The following is a 17,265-nucleotide window of genomic DNA, read 5'->3' as shown; positions in this document are numbered from 1 at the left end:
TTCCTCGTTAGGAGCTTTGGTGGAAATAGAGGTACTTGTGCTATTCGAGGGCGTACCGGTAGAAAGAAGGTGAGCTGTTCCTTTGGCAAAGCCGATAGTGTCATTATGAGGCCGTTTGAGCTGGCTATCTGTGCTGAACGGTTTGAGTAAGAGACGAGAAAAGGGCCGCGAAACCTGCTTCCAAGAAGTAGGAAAGTCTGCCGACCTGTGTCTCGGTATGGCTAGGTCGGGTTTGAGGAAATTGGTTCTTGTCTCCCATGGTGATCTGTCCACTTCACTGCCGACGCCGCCGTCGTCCAGAACGCCATCAAATAGTTTGGTCATCAGGTTCTTCTTGCGAGGAGCTTCACTCTTTTTCTTCTCTTTCTTCGTCACATGCTGAGGACTAAGGACTTCCCCAAGTATGCCCTTGAAGTCGCCCTCGTGCCTCTTCTCCTGTCGGTCGTCAGAATGGTGCTCGGTAAGCATAGACGAAAGAGTGCTTTTAATCGGACTATGCATATGCTCTCGAGATTGGAGTTTGAGTGAATCGCTATTGTAAGCTTCAGGTGAGCCTGCTGGAGTAATATTCGTTTGAGCAATAATGGGCCGTTGATGAATTATGAGCGGCTCCTCAGACGGCTCAGGGATGGTCAGACCAGCATCATAGTCGATCCATGGGGCCACCTCTCGGACATTGATTTTAGGTAGAGTGCTGGCAGTAGTATGAGTTGTTTGCGCTGTATGTGCACTGCTTGCATTTGAGCCTTCCGGGCTTGAACGTCTATCTGGACCGTTGGATGACAGATCGGCTTTTGCGTGAACATTTCCTCGGTTGGATCGAGGAGGAATAGCTAGTGTGCTATTTTTGTCTACTGCTGTGAAGTCCAACGGGTCTGCAACGGGAGCAGTCTTCGGCGAGAGTGCTTCATCATCTCCTATAACCCGAACGTGTGCTTCTTCGTCGAAATGAAGACGTTTAACCATGTCTTTGCGTAGTGCGCTTGGGGCAAGATTGAAAGCTTGCAGCTTCTGTGCCGTATGCGGAGAAGATGGAGGTATAATAGGGCGCATAGCCTTGGATGTGGGATAATTATCTTGATTGTCATGTGCTGCTTTTGCTTCCCTCTCTATGCCGTCTCGGCTCAGCTTGCGAAGGCGCTTGTACTCTGCATAATCGTCGATTTCAGTCGCAGTTGGCCGGTTGATAACGACATCCATGGGCGTCTGGTCAGTACGCTCGAATCTGACGTCGAAGAGAATGTCGCCCTCTTTCCATTGCCCACCGGATGTGTCCGCACTTTTTGCTTGCTTGATAGACCAACCTTTGACGCTGTATATACCTTCATACCTTACTCCAGCCTTTGGGCCCCATATGCTATTGATACTATGGCTGCGAAGTACCCGCACGGGATCTCTGCTTCTTGGTGTAGCCGAGGTAAGTCGAAATTTGCCCTTATCCTTCTGTGGAACCCGGTAGGTGAAACGCGATTCGGAGCTGGCTTCGAGTTCACCGGTGTCTTTTAACAACAAGGCATATGCCCCGTATTTATCGTAAGTTGTGCCACCATCACATGACTCGAGGCCAATAATACCAGCGTGATGTGCGAACAAAGGATTGATCCACCAGCTACAGAGCTTGTCAACACGACTCTGGCAGAGTCGATACGCTCAACTTACCTTCCAGCGACAAAGCCTAGGTCGCCTAGTCTATGAGATCGCTTGGGGTGGATATTTTGGGGACATGTCCTGGCCCACCGCATGAGTAACGCCTGTCCGCTAAGATTAGTCCAGGCACAAAGCAGTAGTAATAGCTGCTTACATCGCGAGATTGCTCGTGCACGCTGGCAATTCCCTCAAGCCGCCCCCCTCTGCCATACAAGAATGGGTGAATTGCATTCAAAGAACCAAACTTGGTGGTCCAGATATCGATGATCGTATCGCAGTCATCACACAACCGACCAGGCCAGCGGGTCGCCACTCCAGCGATGTCCTTCACTGCTCTATGAATGCCACTCGCTCGCAAGTCGGAAAAGGTGATGTTTTTGGCGTTTTGAAGAGCAAGAAAGATTTCATGGAGGGTTATGATGTCTTCGGGTTGAAGCACATCAGGACCGTCCCGAGCCACACGTAAGTCCAGCTCATCGCGAATCCATTTCGTGACTTCCTTGAGCCTATATCGAGAGATTCCAGGGTTGCTAGGAGATGCGGAGGTGTGATGAGAAGACACAGTTAGTGGAACCGACACGTTTGATGCACGGTCGGGTGCCATATCGTGAACACCAAAGTGATTGAGAGTAAAATCAAAGGATATGTGACGCGGATTATGCAAGGCTGAGGTTGACTGAATTGACAAGTGATAGCTGTTGCTGGATGTTCTTGCACTAAGGCCAAGGCTTCTGTCCATCTGAGGGGCATGGTATTGCGCTTTCCACCGATGGTGCACACTGGTTGGCTGTTTCCTTTGGCTCACTCACGTCACTTCTTGCTATGTTTTCGCTTTTTCTTCTTACGGCTCCCAGGCTCTTCAATCGCTGGTACTACTGCTTTTTCCACTTCACCATGATCACTGAAGCCGCCCCATTCCTCATCCTCAGAAACTGCAACTTCAGTTACTTGTGCCGGCTGCTGATCGCTTTCACGAATAAAGGCAGCCACGAAGAAACCCATTGTACCTTCTCCAGTGCCCTTGTCACAACGAATACATGCTTCCAATACATCTTTCTTAAATGACTCGTCCATGTCACCGTGAATCTTGTCTTCTTCCCAGATGCCTCTTTTGTGCCATTTTTGCAATCCCTCCACTTGCTGAGTCCGTTCAAGTACCCTCCACCCCCGCTCCTTTGCGACCGAGGATGCCAGTGCCTGGAAAACGACGCCTTCGTTCTCTTCAAAATGTATCGAGCATGTAGAGTAAGTAATTTTGTGCGCATTCTCGAACCGCATAGCGTGAGTGAGAATATGAAGTTGAAAGCTGGACAAGGCGGCCAGTCGTTCTGTCAGTTTGCCCTGTATTGGTGTCTCTTCAGGCGCCGAATCATCCATGTCCAGGTTCAGCGTCGGCTGCGCGTCGGCCTTCGTTGCCTCATCACCTCTCTTTCGCTTTTTCCCCTTTTCTGGCTTATGTGATGTTGTTTGGGAGCCAGGTGCATCAGGAAGATGCATTTTGATCGCATCATCACGTCCAACAATACCAGTACCTGAGCAGCTTGGATCAAGAAGTATGGCTCCAACGTTGGCGTACTCATCCGACCCAGGTTTAGCGGCTATGAAATCGCTGTTACCCTTCACTTGGACAATGCTATCTGCCGACGCCAGCTTGACCATCTTCTGTAAGGTAAAAGTCCTGCCTTTGTCGCGCTCGAAAGCAATGACCTTTTGTTCCTCGCCTGGCTGTCTTCTATCGGAAACGATAGCGGCAAGATGTGTGGTTTTGTTTCCTGGCGCCGCGGTCGCATCGATGACATCACCATCGTCTGAGGTCGGATCCAGCAAGTACGCAGGGAAGCAAGATGCTTTATCCTGAAATATTATCTGGCCCTTTGTGTAAGCAATGGACCTGCTGAGATCGACCCTAGAGGGCAGCGCGAGCAAATTAGGAATATTTGGGTCTTCGTAGTAGACTTTGGAGCTCTTTGGTGCAGCGAGGACGTCCTCTAGGACTTCTGTCTTGGTGTATCCAGCAAAAGTCATTGCAAGTTGCTCCTGTAATGTCGTCTTAATAGTATTGACGCGCACCCAGCGGGGATGTCTGCTCTTCGAAACATTGCCGTCTTCTTTATCCAGTCTACCGTCATTCACAGCCTCTTTGAACGCCTCAAGAGTAGCAAATCCATGGCGTATACGGGCTTTCGTGAGCTCGGCGCTCAAGCGGGCTTTGTGTCGGGTAATGGCGAGCTTGAGTACATGGTTGGCGGGCGCTGCAACGCCATTCTTCGCTAGGAGTAAATCGTGTGAGAGCAGAAGGGCGAGAATTGGAGTGAGCTGAGAGGTGTAAGCTATTTTTCCTAAAAGAAAATATATAAGATATGGACCTTCTTCTCTTCTGTGAGTAACTTGCACTTCTCAATCAAATCCTTCAAGACGAGCGACCATTTCGACGTTTCTGAAATCAGTGCAAAGAGCTGCCCGGGTGTGCTCTTCAAATCTTTCTTGTTGTATATGCGCGACTTGAGCGATCCGCCGACATTGTCGGAATTGGCGAGAATGGCCGCAGCCTCGTAGTAGAGTGACATGGAGGCTTTGTCGCGTAAAACCAAAAAAGAACCCGCCCAGGAACTTTTTGGCGTTGAGACCGAGCTCCGACCTTTTTCCCCGCACACCTCCGTGATCCACCCGCTTTTATTAGGTGCCTTGGCCGTTTCTCCAATTCTCCACACACGATACCACCTTGCATGGGATCAGCAGGGACGTGTTCATCGCGATGAAATGTTTCCTGCCTATGCGATCACCTTCTAGCAGATCGTCGCCCCGTCTTCATTCCCCACATCTCAGTCTCACCTCTCGCCAAGCACGTCTGCGATTAAATTTGAGGCAACAACCGTACTCGCCCACTTGTCACTCACGCATCAGACACGAAAAAGGAATTGAAAATCGGGATGAAAAATGTTGGTTAATTTTCATCTACCTTGGTTCAAACATAAAAGAAAAAAAATATACATAGGAGCCAGTCCTAAACTCCCACGGCCTTTCATCAAGTCCCTTTCGTCTACTGTTCCATGCCCTGGGGTATATATATCGATTGGAGCAATTTCCTCCCAAAGCGAGTGTGAAGTGCTTCCTGTAAAGTACGTGGAAGACACCAAAGACAAAAGGGCATATGTATTTGTTGATACGCTGTACACAAAAAAGAAGAAGAAAAAAGGTCCCTCCAAAAGACGGTGGGCAAGAAAGTAAAAATGGTTCCAGTCATCATGTCATATGTAAACAACACTCTATGCTTGCGCAAAGATGGCCAGTGTAGCGCAGAAGTTGGAACGGTTGTCCTCATCCTTAGCGAGACCCTTGCCGCCTGAGGTGATCATGTTGACCGAGGCCTTTGTCGAAAGACCAAACCAGTTGACGTTGGTCGAGTTTACAACCTCGTTCATGTGCTCTTGGCAGTTCTGGCCAACAACACAATCCTGTGCGTAGTTTTGGAAGAACGAGTAGGTTCCCGCGCCGTAGCTCCAGATGCTCTCGCTGCCGTCAGTGACGCGAACGGCCCATGCAGCCTTGGCTTGGCTCATATCCGGATCAAAGAACTTGTCGTTCTTGGTGAAGGGAACGGCAGCAGTGGGGTTTGGCTGGTAGTAGGGAGTCTCGGTTTGAATGGCGCCATAGAAGATGTCCTTTGCACCAGAGAACTGATACTGCGACATTTGAGAGTGCTCAGAAGCGGTTCCGTACATCCAGACTGGACCTTGAGATTCAACAAGCATACCGCGACCATTGTAGATGTCAATCTGAGCGTGGTCGTCCTGGTCGAGCTCGTGGTCGGCAGTCCAGAGCCAGACGTTTTCAAAGTAGCCGTTTGAGTCCTTGGTGATGTGCAGCTGCATGAAGGTACCGATGCACTCTGGGTTGGGCTGATGTGCGGTATCGGGGTTCTTCTTGCAGTTGGAAGATTGGAGCTTGGTGCCAGCGTAGCCACCGACACGGAAGTGGACGTCCCAGAGACCAGCTGCACCATTCTCGGCGTTGATGTTCCACTCCATCAAGATACCACCCGGGGCGGGACCTTGGGTACCGATGATGAGATCAGAAGCCTCAAAAGTGCCCTTGTCGCCGCTCTTGGTACCAATCTTGAAACCAGGCTTGGGGTCATTCATGTTAGAGAAGAATTCACCAGTAATGAGGAGGGTGCTGTAGACTTCGCCAACAATCTTAACGTTCTTCTCGGCAGGGATGGTAACGGTCTTAGTGATGAGGTAGGTACCGTGGTCGACATGGAGGATCTCGCCTTCCTGAAGGCCGTCAATAGCAGACTGGAGAGCGGCAGTATCGTCGGTCGCACCGTCACCCTTGGCACCCTTGGACTTGAGGCTGACAAACTTGGAGACATCCACATTCTCATACTGGGGTCTGCTGCGCTCGAACCAACCATTCTCGCCCTGGAGGCTCTTAGGCTTTGCAGGTGCACCGCTGATATCACCTTGAACACGGCCCTGGGTGGATCCAGCAGCGAGAGCGTTACCTTGAGCCCAGGCATCGATCTTGCGGCCGCCTTCAAGGATCGTGTTGCCAGTAGCACCGACAATAGCCTTCTCGGATCCACTGAAGTCGACATTGTCCAGGATGAGGGTACCGCCAGTGGTGGGGACACTGTTCTCGGTGAAAGAGGAGTTGATGCCAATTGGAGTGTTGGTGAGCTTGCTGTCAAGCAGGAGAACAGAACCAACGGTCTGGTTAGCAGGGCTATTGGCCATGTCGAGACCGACCTTGCAGTTGTTGATGAAGATGCTCTTGTACGTGAAGACCCAGTTCCAGTTTTGGAAGATGGCGGTACCGCAGTCATTGAAAGTCATGTTGCGGATGGTGAATTGCTGGGAGCCCATGAAAGCACCGATGGCACCACCGTTGAAGGTCAGGTCGGTCATGAAACCACCAGAGCCGTTGTCCTGGAAGATGCCCTTCTGGTCCTTGCCAGCGTCGCCCTTGGCCATCTCGAAAACAATGTTTTGCAGACTGGTGGCTTGAGAGACTTGCCAGTGGATACCAGCGGCGACCTTTGTAGCAGAAATGTCGATAACGAAGTTGCGGACCTGACGGTAGAAGTTGTTCTGGTTGGTGTACCAGTTGGCTCCATCGCCACCTGGGATATATGGGTCGGCATCGATCAAGCCCATGCCTTCGAAGTTGGCGGTGGCCTTCAAGACAGGCATGTTCAATGGGTCACCGATGAACTGGGTGTAATAGTATTGAATAATGGGCTTGCTGATAATATAGGTACCGGCGGGGAAGTAGATGAGAGCGGGGGTAGTGGTTGTGGAGTCGCAGCCCTCACCACAACGGTCACCGTCGGCAATAATCTTGTTAATGATCTCAGTATCGTCAGTAACGCCATCGCCCTTGGCTCCAAGCTCCTTGACGTTACGGAAGACTTGGTAGGATTGAGGGTTGGGGTTGAAAGCAGCCTGGCCTTGACGCTTGATACTCTGCATCCAGAAACCAGAACCACCAGCCGGTGGTGCTGGTGCTGGTGCTGGTGCTTGAGCGACAGGGACTGCAGAAGATGGAGCTGCGGAAAGGAGAACGCGCAGCGTCAGGAGAAACGCTCCAGCGCCGAAAGCCACCATGATGACAGTGCGTAGTGTGAGTTTCGGTGTTGTCAAGTGTGGTAGGACTGATCCAAAAGACTGAAAGAATGGTCGTCAGTTGACCTGCAAAAGACGATATGTTGTTTTTGTGGTATCGAGTGGGAAAGTGCACAAATGCGCAAGTGGTTGTGTCAAAGTAAAAGGTTGGCTAGCAACGAATGTGGAAGAAGGTAGTTGGGGATGGTATTGTGAGCGTGAATAAGAAAAAGCTCTCAATAACAGTAAAGAATGACTGTGAACAATAAGAAGTGAAGCAACACAATGAGTGCTGAAAGGGCGTGACAGCGAACCTGCGTGAAGGGGAGAGGCTCAGGGAGGGGGCACTGCAGCCTTGTATAAGTACGAGATGTGTAGGCGGGGGGACTTACAAAGGACTCGTGTGGCCAATCGCGTTTCTGGAGACGACTTGTTTCACGTTTGGAAAGAGGGGCGTGTGGTGTTCGCTGTCCTGGTCTTGCACCATCTTGCCCAGCCCTGAATAGATGTGTATGTGTTGTACATTCTTGGACGCTGCTGTGACGGCTGTCTTTGATAGCCTCTTCATCATACCTCTGCGCGCTATCACGCTCGTACAGAAGCTCATGGCTTTCTGGTATTCCATGATGAGGCCTTGTGGCCGCATCGGTAAGCCGCATGGCCGCCTCCTAGAGTTATCCTCGGAACGCGTAGCCTGAACGTAGCCCAGTCCCGGTGGCGTAGATCCAAAATTACTTAGGGTGTGCACTAATCGAGAGGACGGCAATATTCCCGTAGAAGGCTCTCTCCGCGTGAAACAAGCGGGCGTTGTAGGCCAGTGAGTGGTGGAGGATGTTCTGAGGGTGGAAGGCGAGCGTTTGTCCCTGGATCCAAGACAGGGGTGTGGTTGGCAGCGCCACTCCCGACGGTCGGAGGTGCGACGGCACTGAAACGCCAGGGCATCGACAGGCCCTCGTTGGCCGTTTTTGGAGATGAAGCCTTATGCCAGCGCTTCAACGCCGCATGCAAAGAAGGCGCCATTCGACGCTACGCTCCGGGAACAATCCCATGAGGATGCATCCATGTGCTGCTGCGAATCACCCATCCACGTCAAGGGCCCGCAGCAGGAGTCATGGGCATGGGCAGCAATTCACCCGACCGCGAGGCTGCTATTGCTGCTGCTGCTGCTGTTGCTGCTCCTGCTTGTGCATAGTATACCCCCACACAGTCGACTGGACATGGAAGAGCCTGGTCACGTCAGTGACGAACGATGTGCGCGACGTTGGATGAGCCTTGCGGGTGCAAAACAAAGATCAAAGAAACACTCTCCGTCGCGGCTTTGCGCCATGCCCCACGTAAGCACCACATGATGCAGGTACGCAGATTATCGCATCCCGTGGCATGCCAATCGCCGCCTGAGGCTCACACGAAACGGCCTCTTTGTTTCGCGCTGCCACTGGGCATGGTACTTTTTTTTCATTTCAACCAAAGTGGAGCGGTGGGTCATGGGTATTGTTTGCATGAAACGCTTAAGTTTAGCCATCTATCACCCGACGCCTAGGTATGCAGATCCCTTGAGCTTAGTAGAACCTTGATATACATCTTATCATATCGCCTTCGGTATATTGTACTCTGCTTCGCCAGGCGAGAATTATTCAAAGGCAAATAGGCGAGTCTGGATCGCGTGTACATGTCACCGTGCAGACAATATCCAGTGCCATTTATAAGCCTACCAATGGTTTCCAATAAACACATCTCCAGTTCGGCAAGTCTCTTACACTACTCAAACAGGATATACCAATCGTTCACCACAAGGCCTTTGCTTCCTCTTCTTGGCTAGCGGGCCGCTTGGTGCTATGTCCGCCGTTAGCCTCCTCGCTCAACATGCGGCTAATTACATCGGCAAGTCGCTGGATGCCTTCTGCGAGCATATCTATTTCCTCCCACTGCCAACAAGTTAGTCCAAACCTCGAGTTGCAGCTATCGACTCGTACCGCAAAGCAGACTCTGATGTCGTTGCTGAAAGATGTGCCTTTGTGTTTAGTGTCGCCAGGTACCTGTGTCAATTAGCACGAGGATAGGGCAGCGGAGAAGACGACTCACTTCGAACATTTCGCCCTATGCAACCACCATAATTAGCCATGCACATGTTGAGGGCCGGAAATATGATGGAGGCTTATGCTTACTTGTGCAACAGCTAAGTTGTCATCCTCCTTTGCACGTTGTGCTACCTCGGCGCCCTTCAGTGGCGCAGGCAGTGTGAGCCAGATGAAGTATCCGCCCACCACTTCACGATCAGTCTGCGGGACACGAACACCTAGGGGAAGGAGATATTTGTTGATGGCTTCCATCATATGCCTGTACCGATCGCCATATGCGGGTTGAAGCGTGTCGTATACGTAACGCTGGAGTTCGCCAGTCTCCAACGTCTCAGCCACACAACAAGCTGTCAGCTGACTGGGTGATCCACCTGAGCGGCTCGATCCTCTACAATAACGTTAGCTATTACTAGCTCATATAGCGAGATGCGGATTCACCGGTGCTAGCCTGCCATTTTACAGACCAACCCGGATATGATTGAATCCATCTTGATATTACACGGGCATAGACTGCTAAAAAAAAACACCCAACAAGAACAAGAGAACATGAGTGTGAATGGAACTCCTGAAAAGACAGGCTTACGTTTGTGAAACAGCATAGGCCAGTTTTGGAGTGCCCTCACACCAACCCGTGCGGAGGCCTGGACCACAAATCTTGGAGAAGGAGCCATTGGAAACGGCATTGCCAAACCCATCTGCACCTTGTCTTTCGGCACCACCACCGAGGTATCGATCCACATCTACGATGCGAGGCAGACTGGCAGTCTCGATTGAAAGAGTGCTAGGGGTGAGACTGGATGGCCATTGAAGAAAGTCATATACGTCATCTGTGATGATAAGAGCATCATACTCTCTCGCCAAATTCACGAGTTCTTCTCTTCTCCGCAAGCTCATTGTTCTGGAACTAGGGTTAGAGAAGCCTGGCACAGCATATATGATGTGTTTGTATATTTTGTTGAATGGACGTGGAGGCTTCAGAAGCTGATGATGTTGTCAGTGGATGTATGCAAAAACAGTTCAGCTTGTGAGATGTCACGGGCTGGAAATCAACATTGGCCATGAGTTTCGATAAGAGAAAAAGAGAGAGAGAGGGTTTGCAAATGGACCACACTACAAGACACGGAAAAGAAAAATATACGCACCGGCTCATTGTTGTTCTCTGCAATTGCGTTATCTTCACTTTTTTTCATCTCACTTCTCAAATAGCCCATGTCGATGCCTTGGTCATCTTCGGGAACGGCCCGAAGCTTTTTGTGGAAGCCAGCATCTTCGAAAATGCGAAAGGCCAGCATGTACGCCGGTGCTACGATCCATATGTTCCTCGTATACAGAGGGTCTGTGAAGTCTTGGAGTAAGCAGGCCAAGTTTTGCGAAGCGCCCCCGGAGATGCATATTCGCTCTGTAGACACTGGGTCGGCTGGCTTGTAGAAGGCAGTCAGCCATTGCGCAACGTTATCACGCAGTCGCGGGTCACCGGCATCTGGCCCGTAGCACAGAGCCGGGTAGGCAGTGGGCTTGTGCTGGAGCACATTGTGGGATGCTCTGTCGAGCAGATGGGTAGGGAGCAAAGACAGATTAGGCCATCTGGTACCGTTAGCAAATGACTCAGGGGCAGAGGGTCTTATTGGGCCGCGTCTTGTCCGGAAGTGAACATGCGGGCACAGAGATGGACGTGCCCTCGTAGAAGATTGATGAGCTTTTTGGAGCTAGTTTTGGAAGCGGCCACGTCAGGGAGCACAAAGGTCTTCAGGATCTGATCTGCAATTGTTTCGCCACCGCCCATGTTGGCACGAGTATCGAATGCTGATGGCGCCGGATTGAGCGATGGTGAGTAAGGCGCCGGGGGGGGGGTACAACCAGGGACCGAAGTGGCTAGCGCGCAGGTATGGGACGACTCTGTTGCTGGGCGGGGCAACGTGGTCTACAGTGCCCGACAAGGTGTGTCAGAGGAGGGTGTGAAGAAGGAATCAATTGTCTTGGGCGTGTCTGCAGTAGGTGTATGTGTGGCACAGGTGTGTTGCCCCAAACCACGTTCCTACAAAAGGCTTGACATGGGTGATGTGGCTTAGGTGCGTGTGTGTGTGCGTGTGTGTGTGCGTGTGTGACACGCTCATGATGCACACTATCGATACGGGAAGTGGTACGTCATCCGCGTCGCTAAAATTTCCCTGCGGACGTTCCCCCAAGGCCCTGGTTTCCTGTGCCCGGGCATCAGCAGCCGGGCGCTGTCTTGTATACAGGCAGCAGAGGCGTCGCCATGAGCCGCTGGTAAGAGCTGCTCCCCGTGAACAGGCGGAGAGACAGGGCGAAACAGTAACGGTGGCAGTGGCAGTGGCAGTGGCAGTGACACAATGCGAATGGGCATGGGCCTGTCCGGGAGACGAGGCGGGCCCCTCTGGCCGCAATATGAGGCCCAAGGCCTAAACCAGCACACGCAAAAGGGCCCTGGACTAGGCGCAAAGGGGGTTTGTCCAGTGGGGGACTGGGGTGCCATCGTACCCGCACACTCACACTGTAAGTACCAGTAGAGTAGAAGAGGCATCGTGACAGCTGAGGGCTGGAGGCCAATGGGAGCCCGCACTGCATGACCCACGTTGTTGGCCACTGGCCCCGGGACGCTGCCGGTGCACGCACGAGCGTCGTCGTGACACTGCCGCACTTGCGACAGATCAAATATAGATCACCTAGTCTTTTTCACAAAGCTTTGGGCCTACCGTGCGTTATAAACCTCACCCATCAGCCGGGCGCCCTGCCTGCATAGAGACTTGTGTTGCTGCTGCTGCTCACTGTGCCCTCACTGACCCCATGCTGCTCGACACATAGCACATTTCCTAACCCTCGACCATTCCGCCGCCTACACCTCTCCACGGCTCTCTGTGCCACGTATTGCCCTACCACTCGCACCTGCCCTCACCATGTTGGGCGAAAAGAAGAAGGCCACCAACCGCCTGTCGAGCCTCTTCTCCGTCGGATCATCCTCCGAGTCGTCGGCAGCCTCTATCAAGAGCAGCCCGGCCCCGTCGTCAGAATCAAGCAGCCGCTTCTCCAAAGTTCGCAACCGCATCTCCTCTGTCAATCTCCTCACCCCAGAACCCCCGCAACCCGTCGCCCCCAAGTCGCCCAAGTCGCCCAACCCGGCTTCTGTCGCAAACGCCAGCCTCCACCCCGTCGTCCCCGCTGATCTCGAGCCCCTTGAGCCGCCGCCATTGCTCGACGTCTCTTCGCATCCATCCACCCCGTCCAATAGCCGCCCCACGACCCCGAGCTTAGACCCAAATTCCGAGGGTCGGCTGAAAAAACTGCGCAGAAAAAGCATCCTGTTTGGAGGCGGGCCGGCCAACGGAGCCGATCCGGCCGCGCCAGGGAACGCTGCCAATGGCAACCCGCCAGCATGGATTGTCGGACACAAGGGCAAGGTACCATATGATCTCAAGGCGTTGCTGGACGGTGAAAAGGTAGGCTGTTGGTGCTGGCTATTGCAGCGGTATCGAGTGCGCTGACATGATGACAGGTGCCCGAGTTGTGGGACGAAACAGGAGATACTTTTGTCTACCTCTTTCCCCGGACTTCTGAAAAAGGCGCTTCCTTCCGTATCGACTCTTCTGTCTATGCAGCTTCGCAGTTGCTCACACGCCTCGTGCACGGCAGTCTCTACAGTGACGTTAGCGCCATTCCTCCTCTCGAGCTAGCCGAGAGGACGTCACGCCGCGTCTCTGGCGAACCCTGTCCCGACCACTCCAGGGCTGCATCCCCCGAGCAGAGTCAAATAGGAAGTTCCGACGAGTCCAAAGGCTCAAGAGCGCTCAGCGATGCTGTAGAAGATGACCACTCAGAGAAGCATTTGTATATGCCCATCTCACTAAGTTCAGACTCTGCCATCACGCCACACGAGCCTAAGCTCAACACTCAGGACACTGATACCTTGGTCACCTACCGCAATTTCTTCGCTTTTCTCATTGGGCAATCGCTAGTTGCCACTGAACGCCATTCGGATATTTTTGACATTTTCCTGCGAATAGGAGACATATTGTCCCACTATGCCTTCTCCAACGTCGACGGTTCTACCTTTGGTGAAGTCGCTGCCTCGAGCTTTGACTGCTATGTTGACGAGTTGGCACTGGCCGATGTGCGACACAGCCGCGAGAAAACTATTGAAGCCATTGTCCTTGGCGAAAAGCTGCGTTCCATGGCACTCTTCACTGAGGGCTTTGTTCACGCTGCCGGGAAATACGACAGCATCAAGGAATACAACTCTCCAAAATTCGCCATGATCAGCGCCAAGACGGCGACACGACTTCAGCGTGCTGCCATGGATCTCGACAATCGAGAAGCCACCATCAATGGAAAGCTCAAAGACTTTGAATTCCCGGCCATCTTCTCCGGAATCATGAACAGTGCCATGGCCTCCGAAGGCAAGGTCATAAGCTTCAAGAAATGGAGAGCTGCTTTCAACACAACCCGGTCGTTCATTCTCGATTATTACAGGCACAAATACGGCTCATGGCTACCCAAGGCCAAGTCGAAGAAGAACGATCTTACAACAGGTGGTCTCAATCGACTGGTACTGTTGGAGATATATCGCGACATGTCTAGTCTCTATGATCTTCTCGTAGACAGGAAGAACCTAACGAATCGCACGGCTGACGGCTTCATTGCTGAGGATGAGGGCACAGATATTAAATCGGTTGTCTCACGTACGCTCAGGAAAGTTTTGAGCGAGTACGACCGCAGTACTCCGCCTGTGCAGCCACCCGTACCTTTCGATCTACCACTGTATCCCACATTGCCAAACGCCATGACTGGAAACGCAAAGCAGGATGCAAAAGCGCGAGGAAAGAAGATACACAAAGACGAAATTGCCAAGCTGCTGAAAGAATCGCACAACGCCGATTCTGAACAACAGACGCCGTTCTTGGATGCATTCCGTGTGTTTGAATCCAAGCACGCCGCGGGCTCTTCGTTGGACGATCTTTGGGATCTAAGGACAGGACAGTGGCTGTTCCTCTATGCCGTCATACAATCGCTGCCCATGTTACTAGTCGATGCACCCGGTGTGAGATTCACCGAAGGCGTCGAGTACTTTCTGTGTGAAGTACCTCGAAGCGGTGTGCCATGGGCCCGTGAGGATACGTTACGGACACGAACGTGGTTCGGTGTTGCGGGAGGCGCGCAGGTGGTTAGCTTACCCGCGGACATTGTCGAACACGGAGTCGAAGGTGTATTCCGGCGGTCCCACTGCTGGAAGAAGGCGCAACTTTGGGCGGCTGACGACACACTCTTGAATGCTGCCATGCAAGAGTTGAATGGACATGCTTCGCTCCTGCCGCCTCCTGGACTGCTCGATCCTTCGGGGAGTAGCATCCGTGACAGGTCTCAGAGCCCAGACAGACGCCGTGAGAGCGTCATGAATCTGGGACTCGAGGCGCTGCCGTTACCTCCAGGTGTTGCCCCACCCATGTCGACCGGTTCACCTTCGCGAAGACCCGAATCGAGCAGTGACCCGAGTAAGACGTTTGACGACATATTGGGAACTTCGCCTTCGAGCCCCCAGTCCAAGAAGAAGAAGAAGAAATGAGCAGACCATGGCAAGTGAGACTGTGCCATGGGATGGGAAGGCAGCATGTAAAGTTTTGATTTTGACTTTTTTTTTTACCCTGTTCGTTGATACCGCGTAATGTTTGGTAAATGCATGATGGAATAGCATAGGTGGGTTTTTGTAATCTTTGTTGTGTTGTCGCATTTATGTGCATTCGGGCTTTATATCATTTTAGACAAAACATTGCTATAGGAGAGGGGCGGTTTTCATAGTCGACTTGAAGTCGCGCCAAAAATGCAGTCATGACGTTTGTGGTTAGTTCCCGCGCGTATCGCTGCCGATATCGTTGCGTCTGTACTTGCCCGCACGATTACATCTCTCCGGCCCAGTTCACATATTTTTGAAACTTTGCTCGCTCCTGTTGCGATTTGGTGCGTCGTGCACTCGCCAACATGACGTCTTCTTTGCCTGGCAACCGCGACCTGCCTGTGTCGCAATTCGACCTCAGCACCTACTGGGGTCGGGTGCGGCACTCTGCCAATATTTCAGACCCGAGGTGAGAGTTATTGCGCACCAAATGGATTTGCTTGCGCGACTTGGGTGTAGTGAGTACCACTACCTTTAGTTTCTCGACCGCACCTTTGTTGTTCCCAGCGCACACCGTTTCTCTAGCAAAGCCTGGGTTGACCATGCATGATGCAGGACGTTACTCACATCCGCCGCTGGTCTCGAAAATGCGAAGAAGCTCGTCACCGCCTACAAGACAGGCAAGATGGCAGAAATGACACCAGAGCTCTGGGACGCAAAGAAGATAATTGATTCAACAATTCACCCAGGTACTATACTCGGAGAAGTTGCACAATGAGGGGGAGACGCTGACGTATTCCAAGATACGGGAAAGCCAGTCTTCCTGCCCTTTCGCATGTCCTGCTTCGTATTGACAAACTTGGTTGTTACAGCTGGTATGCTCACACCAGGCCTTGGGGTATGCAACTCTGCGTTGTGTTGGGTAGACAATATGCTGAGCAGAAACAGACGGCAGGGACACTCGGATGGCAAGTGACGAACCAGTCGGTCAATGTCGGAATCAACTTCTCCAACGCGAACAAGTCGATCCCTCTCTCGACCTCGACCATTATCAAATCATACCTCCTTGCTGTCAGCGCATCTTGCGGTGTTGCCGTCGGCCTGAACGCGCTAGTACCCCGCCTCAAGAGCCTATCGCCAAATGCAAAGCTCATCGCGGGGCGTTTGGTGCCATTCGCAGCTGTCGCTACAGCAGGTGCGCTCAATGTCTTCCTCATGCGTGGTGAGGAGATCAGGCAGGGCATTGATGTTTACCCAGCCTTGTCGGAGATCGACAGGCATAGGGTGGAGACTGGTGATCTAGAGGTCAAGCCCCTAGGTAAAAGCAAGAAAGCTGCAACGCTTGCTGTGGGAGAGACAGCGCTGAGCCGAGTGCTCAATGCTACGCCCATTATGGTTCTGCCGCCCCTCGTCCTTGTCCGATTACAAAAGACAGAGTGGCTCAAGCAGAGGCCAAGAATGGTAACTCCAATCAACTTGGGTGAGTCGAACGTGAAACGCAGTGACATGACGACAGCACCCGCTAAAGCGCGAACAGGCCTTATTTTCACCACTTCCATCTTTGCACTCCCACTTGCGCTCGCTGCATTTCCGCAACGCCAGGCTGTTAGCGCAAAATCTTTGGAGCCTGAGTTTCATGAGCGAGGCGGCAAGGATGGATTAGTGGAGTTTAACCGTGGGATATGATGGACCGGCACCACCCACCGACGAAAGGACACGCTATCATCTTTGCTTGACCGGGGCCATGACGTCTAGGCACTGATGCAAGTCATTCGATGCATATTTATGTAGAGCACAACTGAAGACAGAGTGCAGCTCCAGATCGCGAGCTCAACAGCGTTGCTGGTATGCAATGCGGCGAAGACATGCTTCCTGGCGATGTGATTGGCTTAACTGGAGTAAGCACAGGATCTCGAGAGCCGCCACATCGAGTGCTCGACCTTGTAGACGAAGATAAGACCAGATATGTCTTTTTGCAGAATGATCGAGGCAGCCGTTAAATTAGCCTTGTTTAAGATAACTGTTTAATTTGTGACGTGGGTTGGTGCTCAAAAGTCAAGCTGGCCTCTTGAGAAAGACCAGGTGTCAAATAGTGTCAGAACAGGGTAACTCTTGGCTGCATTTTACTACGAAACCACCACCATTCCACGTTTCCACGTTTTGTCAATCACGATCTCGACCAACACCCTACTCACCGCTTTTTACTGGGATTGATTCCCTTTCTTTCCTTACCCTTCTTCCCTATTCTACGCCCTCGTCTGTTCTTGAACGCTATATACCCTACTTGCGCCCTGCGGAGCCCGCACATCCC

General features: G+C 52.1%; 6 protein-coding genes across 6 annotated transcripts; 2 read left to right on the top strand and 4 right to left on the bottom strand.

The window, feature by feature from the left end:
* Positions 1–294: 294 nt before the first annotated feature.
* COCMIDRAFT_61313 (uncharacterized protein) lies at positions 295–2,182 on the bottom strand (the record flags this gene model as incomplete). Its single annotated transcript, XM_007685808.1, has 3 exons — positions 295–1,609; positions 1,660–1,751; positions 1,802–2,182. Coding segments are annotated over 3 exons (1,788 nt in total), but the record flags the coding sequence as incomplete, so codon positions are not given.
* A 275-nt stretch (positions 2,183–2,457) lies between these two features.
* Positions 2,458–4,214, bottom strand: COCMIDRAFT_1704 (uncharacterized protein; the record flags this gene model as incomplete). The annotated part of the gene is made up of 2 exons (XM_007685746.1): positions 2,458–3,963; positions 4,014–4,214. The coding sequence occupies 2 exons, from the start codon at positions 4,212–4,214 to the stop codon at positions 2,458–2,460; spliced, it is 1,707 nt and encodes a 568-aa protein (XP_007683936.1).
* Positions 4,215–4,913: 699 nt separating this feature from the next.
* On the bottom strand, positions 4,914–7,256 carry COCMIDRAFT_1703 (glycoside hydrolase family 55 protein; the record flags this gene model as incomplete). The annotated part of the gene is made up of 1 exon (XM_007685745.1): positions 4,914–7,256. One exon carries the CDS (start codon positions 7,254–7,256, stop codon positions 4,914–4,916), a length of 2,343 nt encoding a protein of 780 aa, XP_007683935.1.
* A 1,781-nt stretch (positions 7,257–9,037) lies between these two features.
* Positions 9,038–11,114, bottom strand: COCMIDRAFT_84364 (uncharacterized protein; the record flags this gene model as incomplete). Its single annotated transcript, XM_007685807.1, has 7 exons — positions 9,038–9,178; positions 9,227–9,289; positions 9,336–9,350; positions 9,419–9,719; positions 9,915–10,312; positions 10,474–10,915; positions 10,984–11,114. 7 exons carry the CDS (start codon positions 11,112–11,114, stop codon positions 9,038–9,040), a joined length of 1,491 nt encoding a protein of 496 aa, XP_007683997.1.
* A 1,132-nt stretch (positions 11,115–12,246) lies between these two features.
* Positions 12,247–14,906, top strand: COCMIDRAFT_84337 (uncharacterized protein; the record flags this gene model as incomplete). The annotated part of the gene is made up of 2 exons (XM_007685806.1): positions 12,247–12,786; positions 12,843–14,906. 2 exons carry the CDS (start codon positions 12,247–12,249, stop codon positions 14,904–14,906), a joined length of 2,604 nt encoding a protein of 867 aa, XP_007683996.1.
* A 413-nt stretch (positions 14,907–15,319) lies between these two features.
* Positions 15,320–16,640, top strand: COCMIDRAFT_33089 (uncharacterized protein; the record flags this gene model as incomplete). Its single annotated transcript, XM_007685780.1, has 5 exons — positions 15,320–15,423; positions 15,570–15,703; positions 15,758–15,852; positions 15,903–16,434; positions 16,492–16,640. The coding sequence occupies 5 exons, from the start codon at positions 15,320–15,322 to the stop codon at positions 16,638–16,640; spliced, it is 1,014 nt and encodes a 337-aa protein (XP_007683970.1).
* Positions 16,641–17,265: the final 625 nt, after the last annotated feature.

This window comes from Bipolaris oryzae, assembly GCF_000523455.1.
Source record: "Bipolaris oryzae ATCC 44560 unplaced genomic scaffold scaffold_13, whole genome shotgun sequence".
NCBI lineage: Eukaryota > Fungi > Ascomycota > Dothideomycetes > Pleosporales > Pleosporaceae > Bipolaris > Bipolaris oryzae.
The sequence above is the reverse complement of the archived record's forward strand: the minus strand, read 5'-3'. Positions and strand labels throughout refer to the sequence as shown.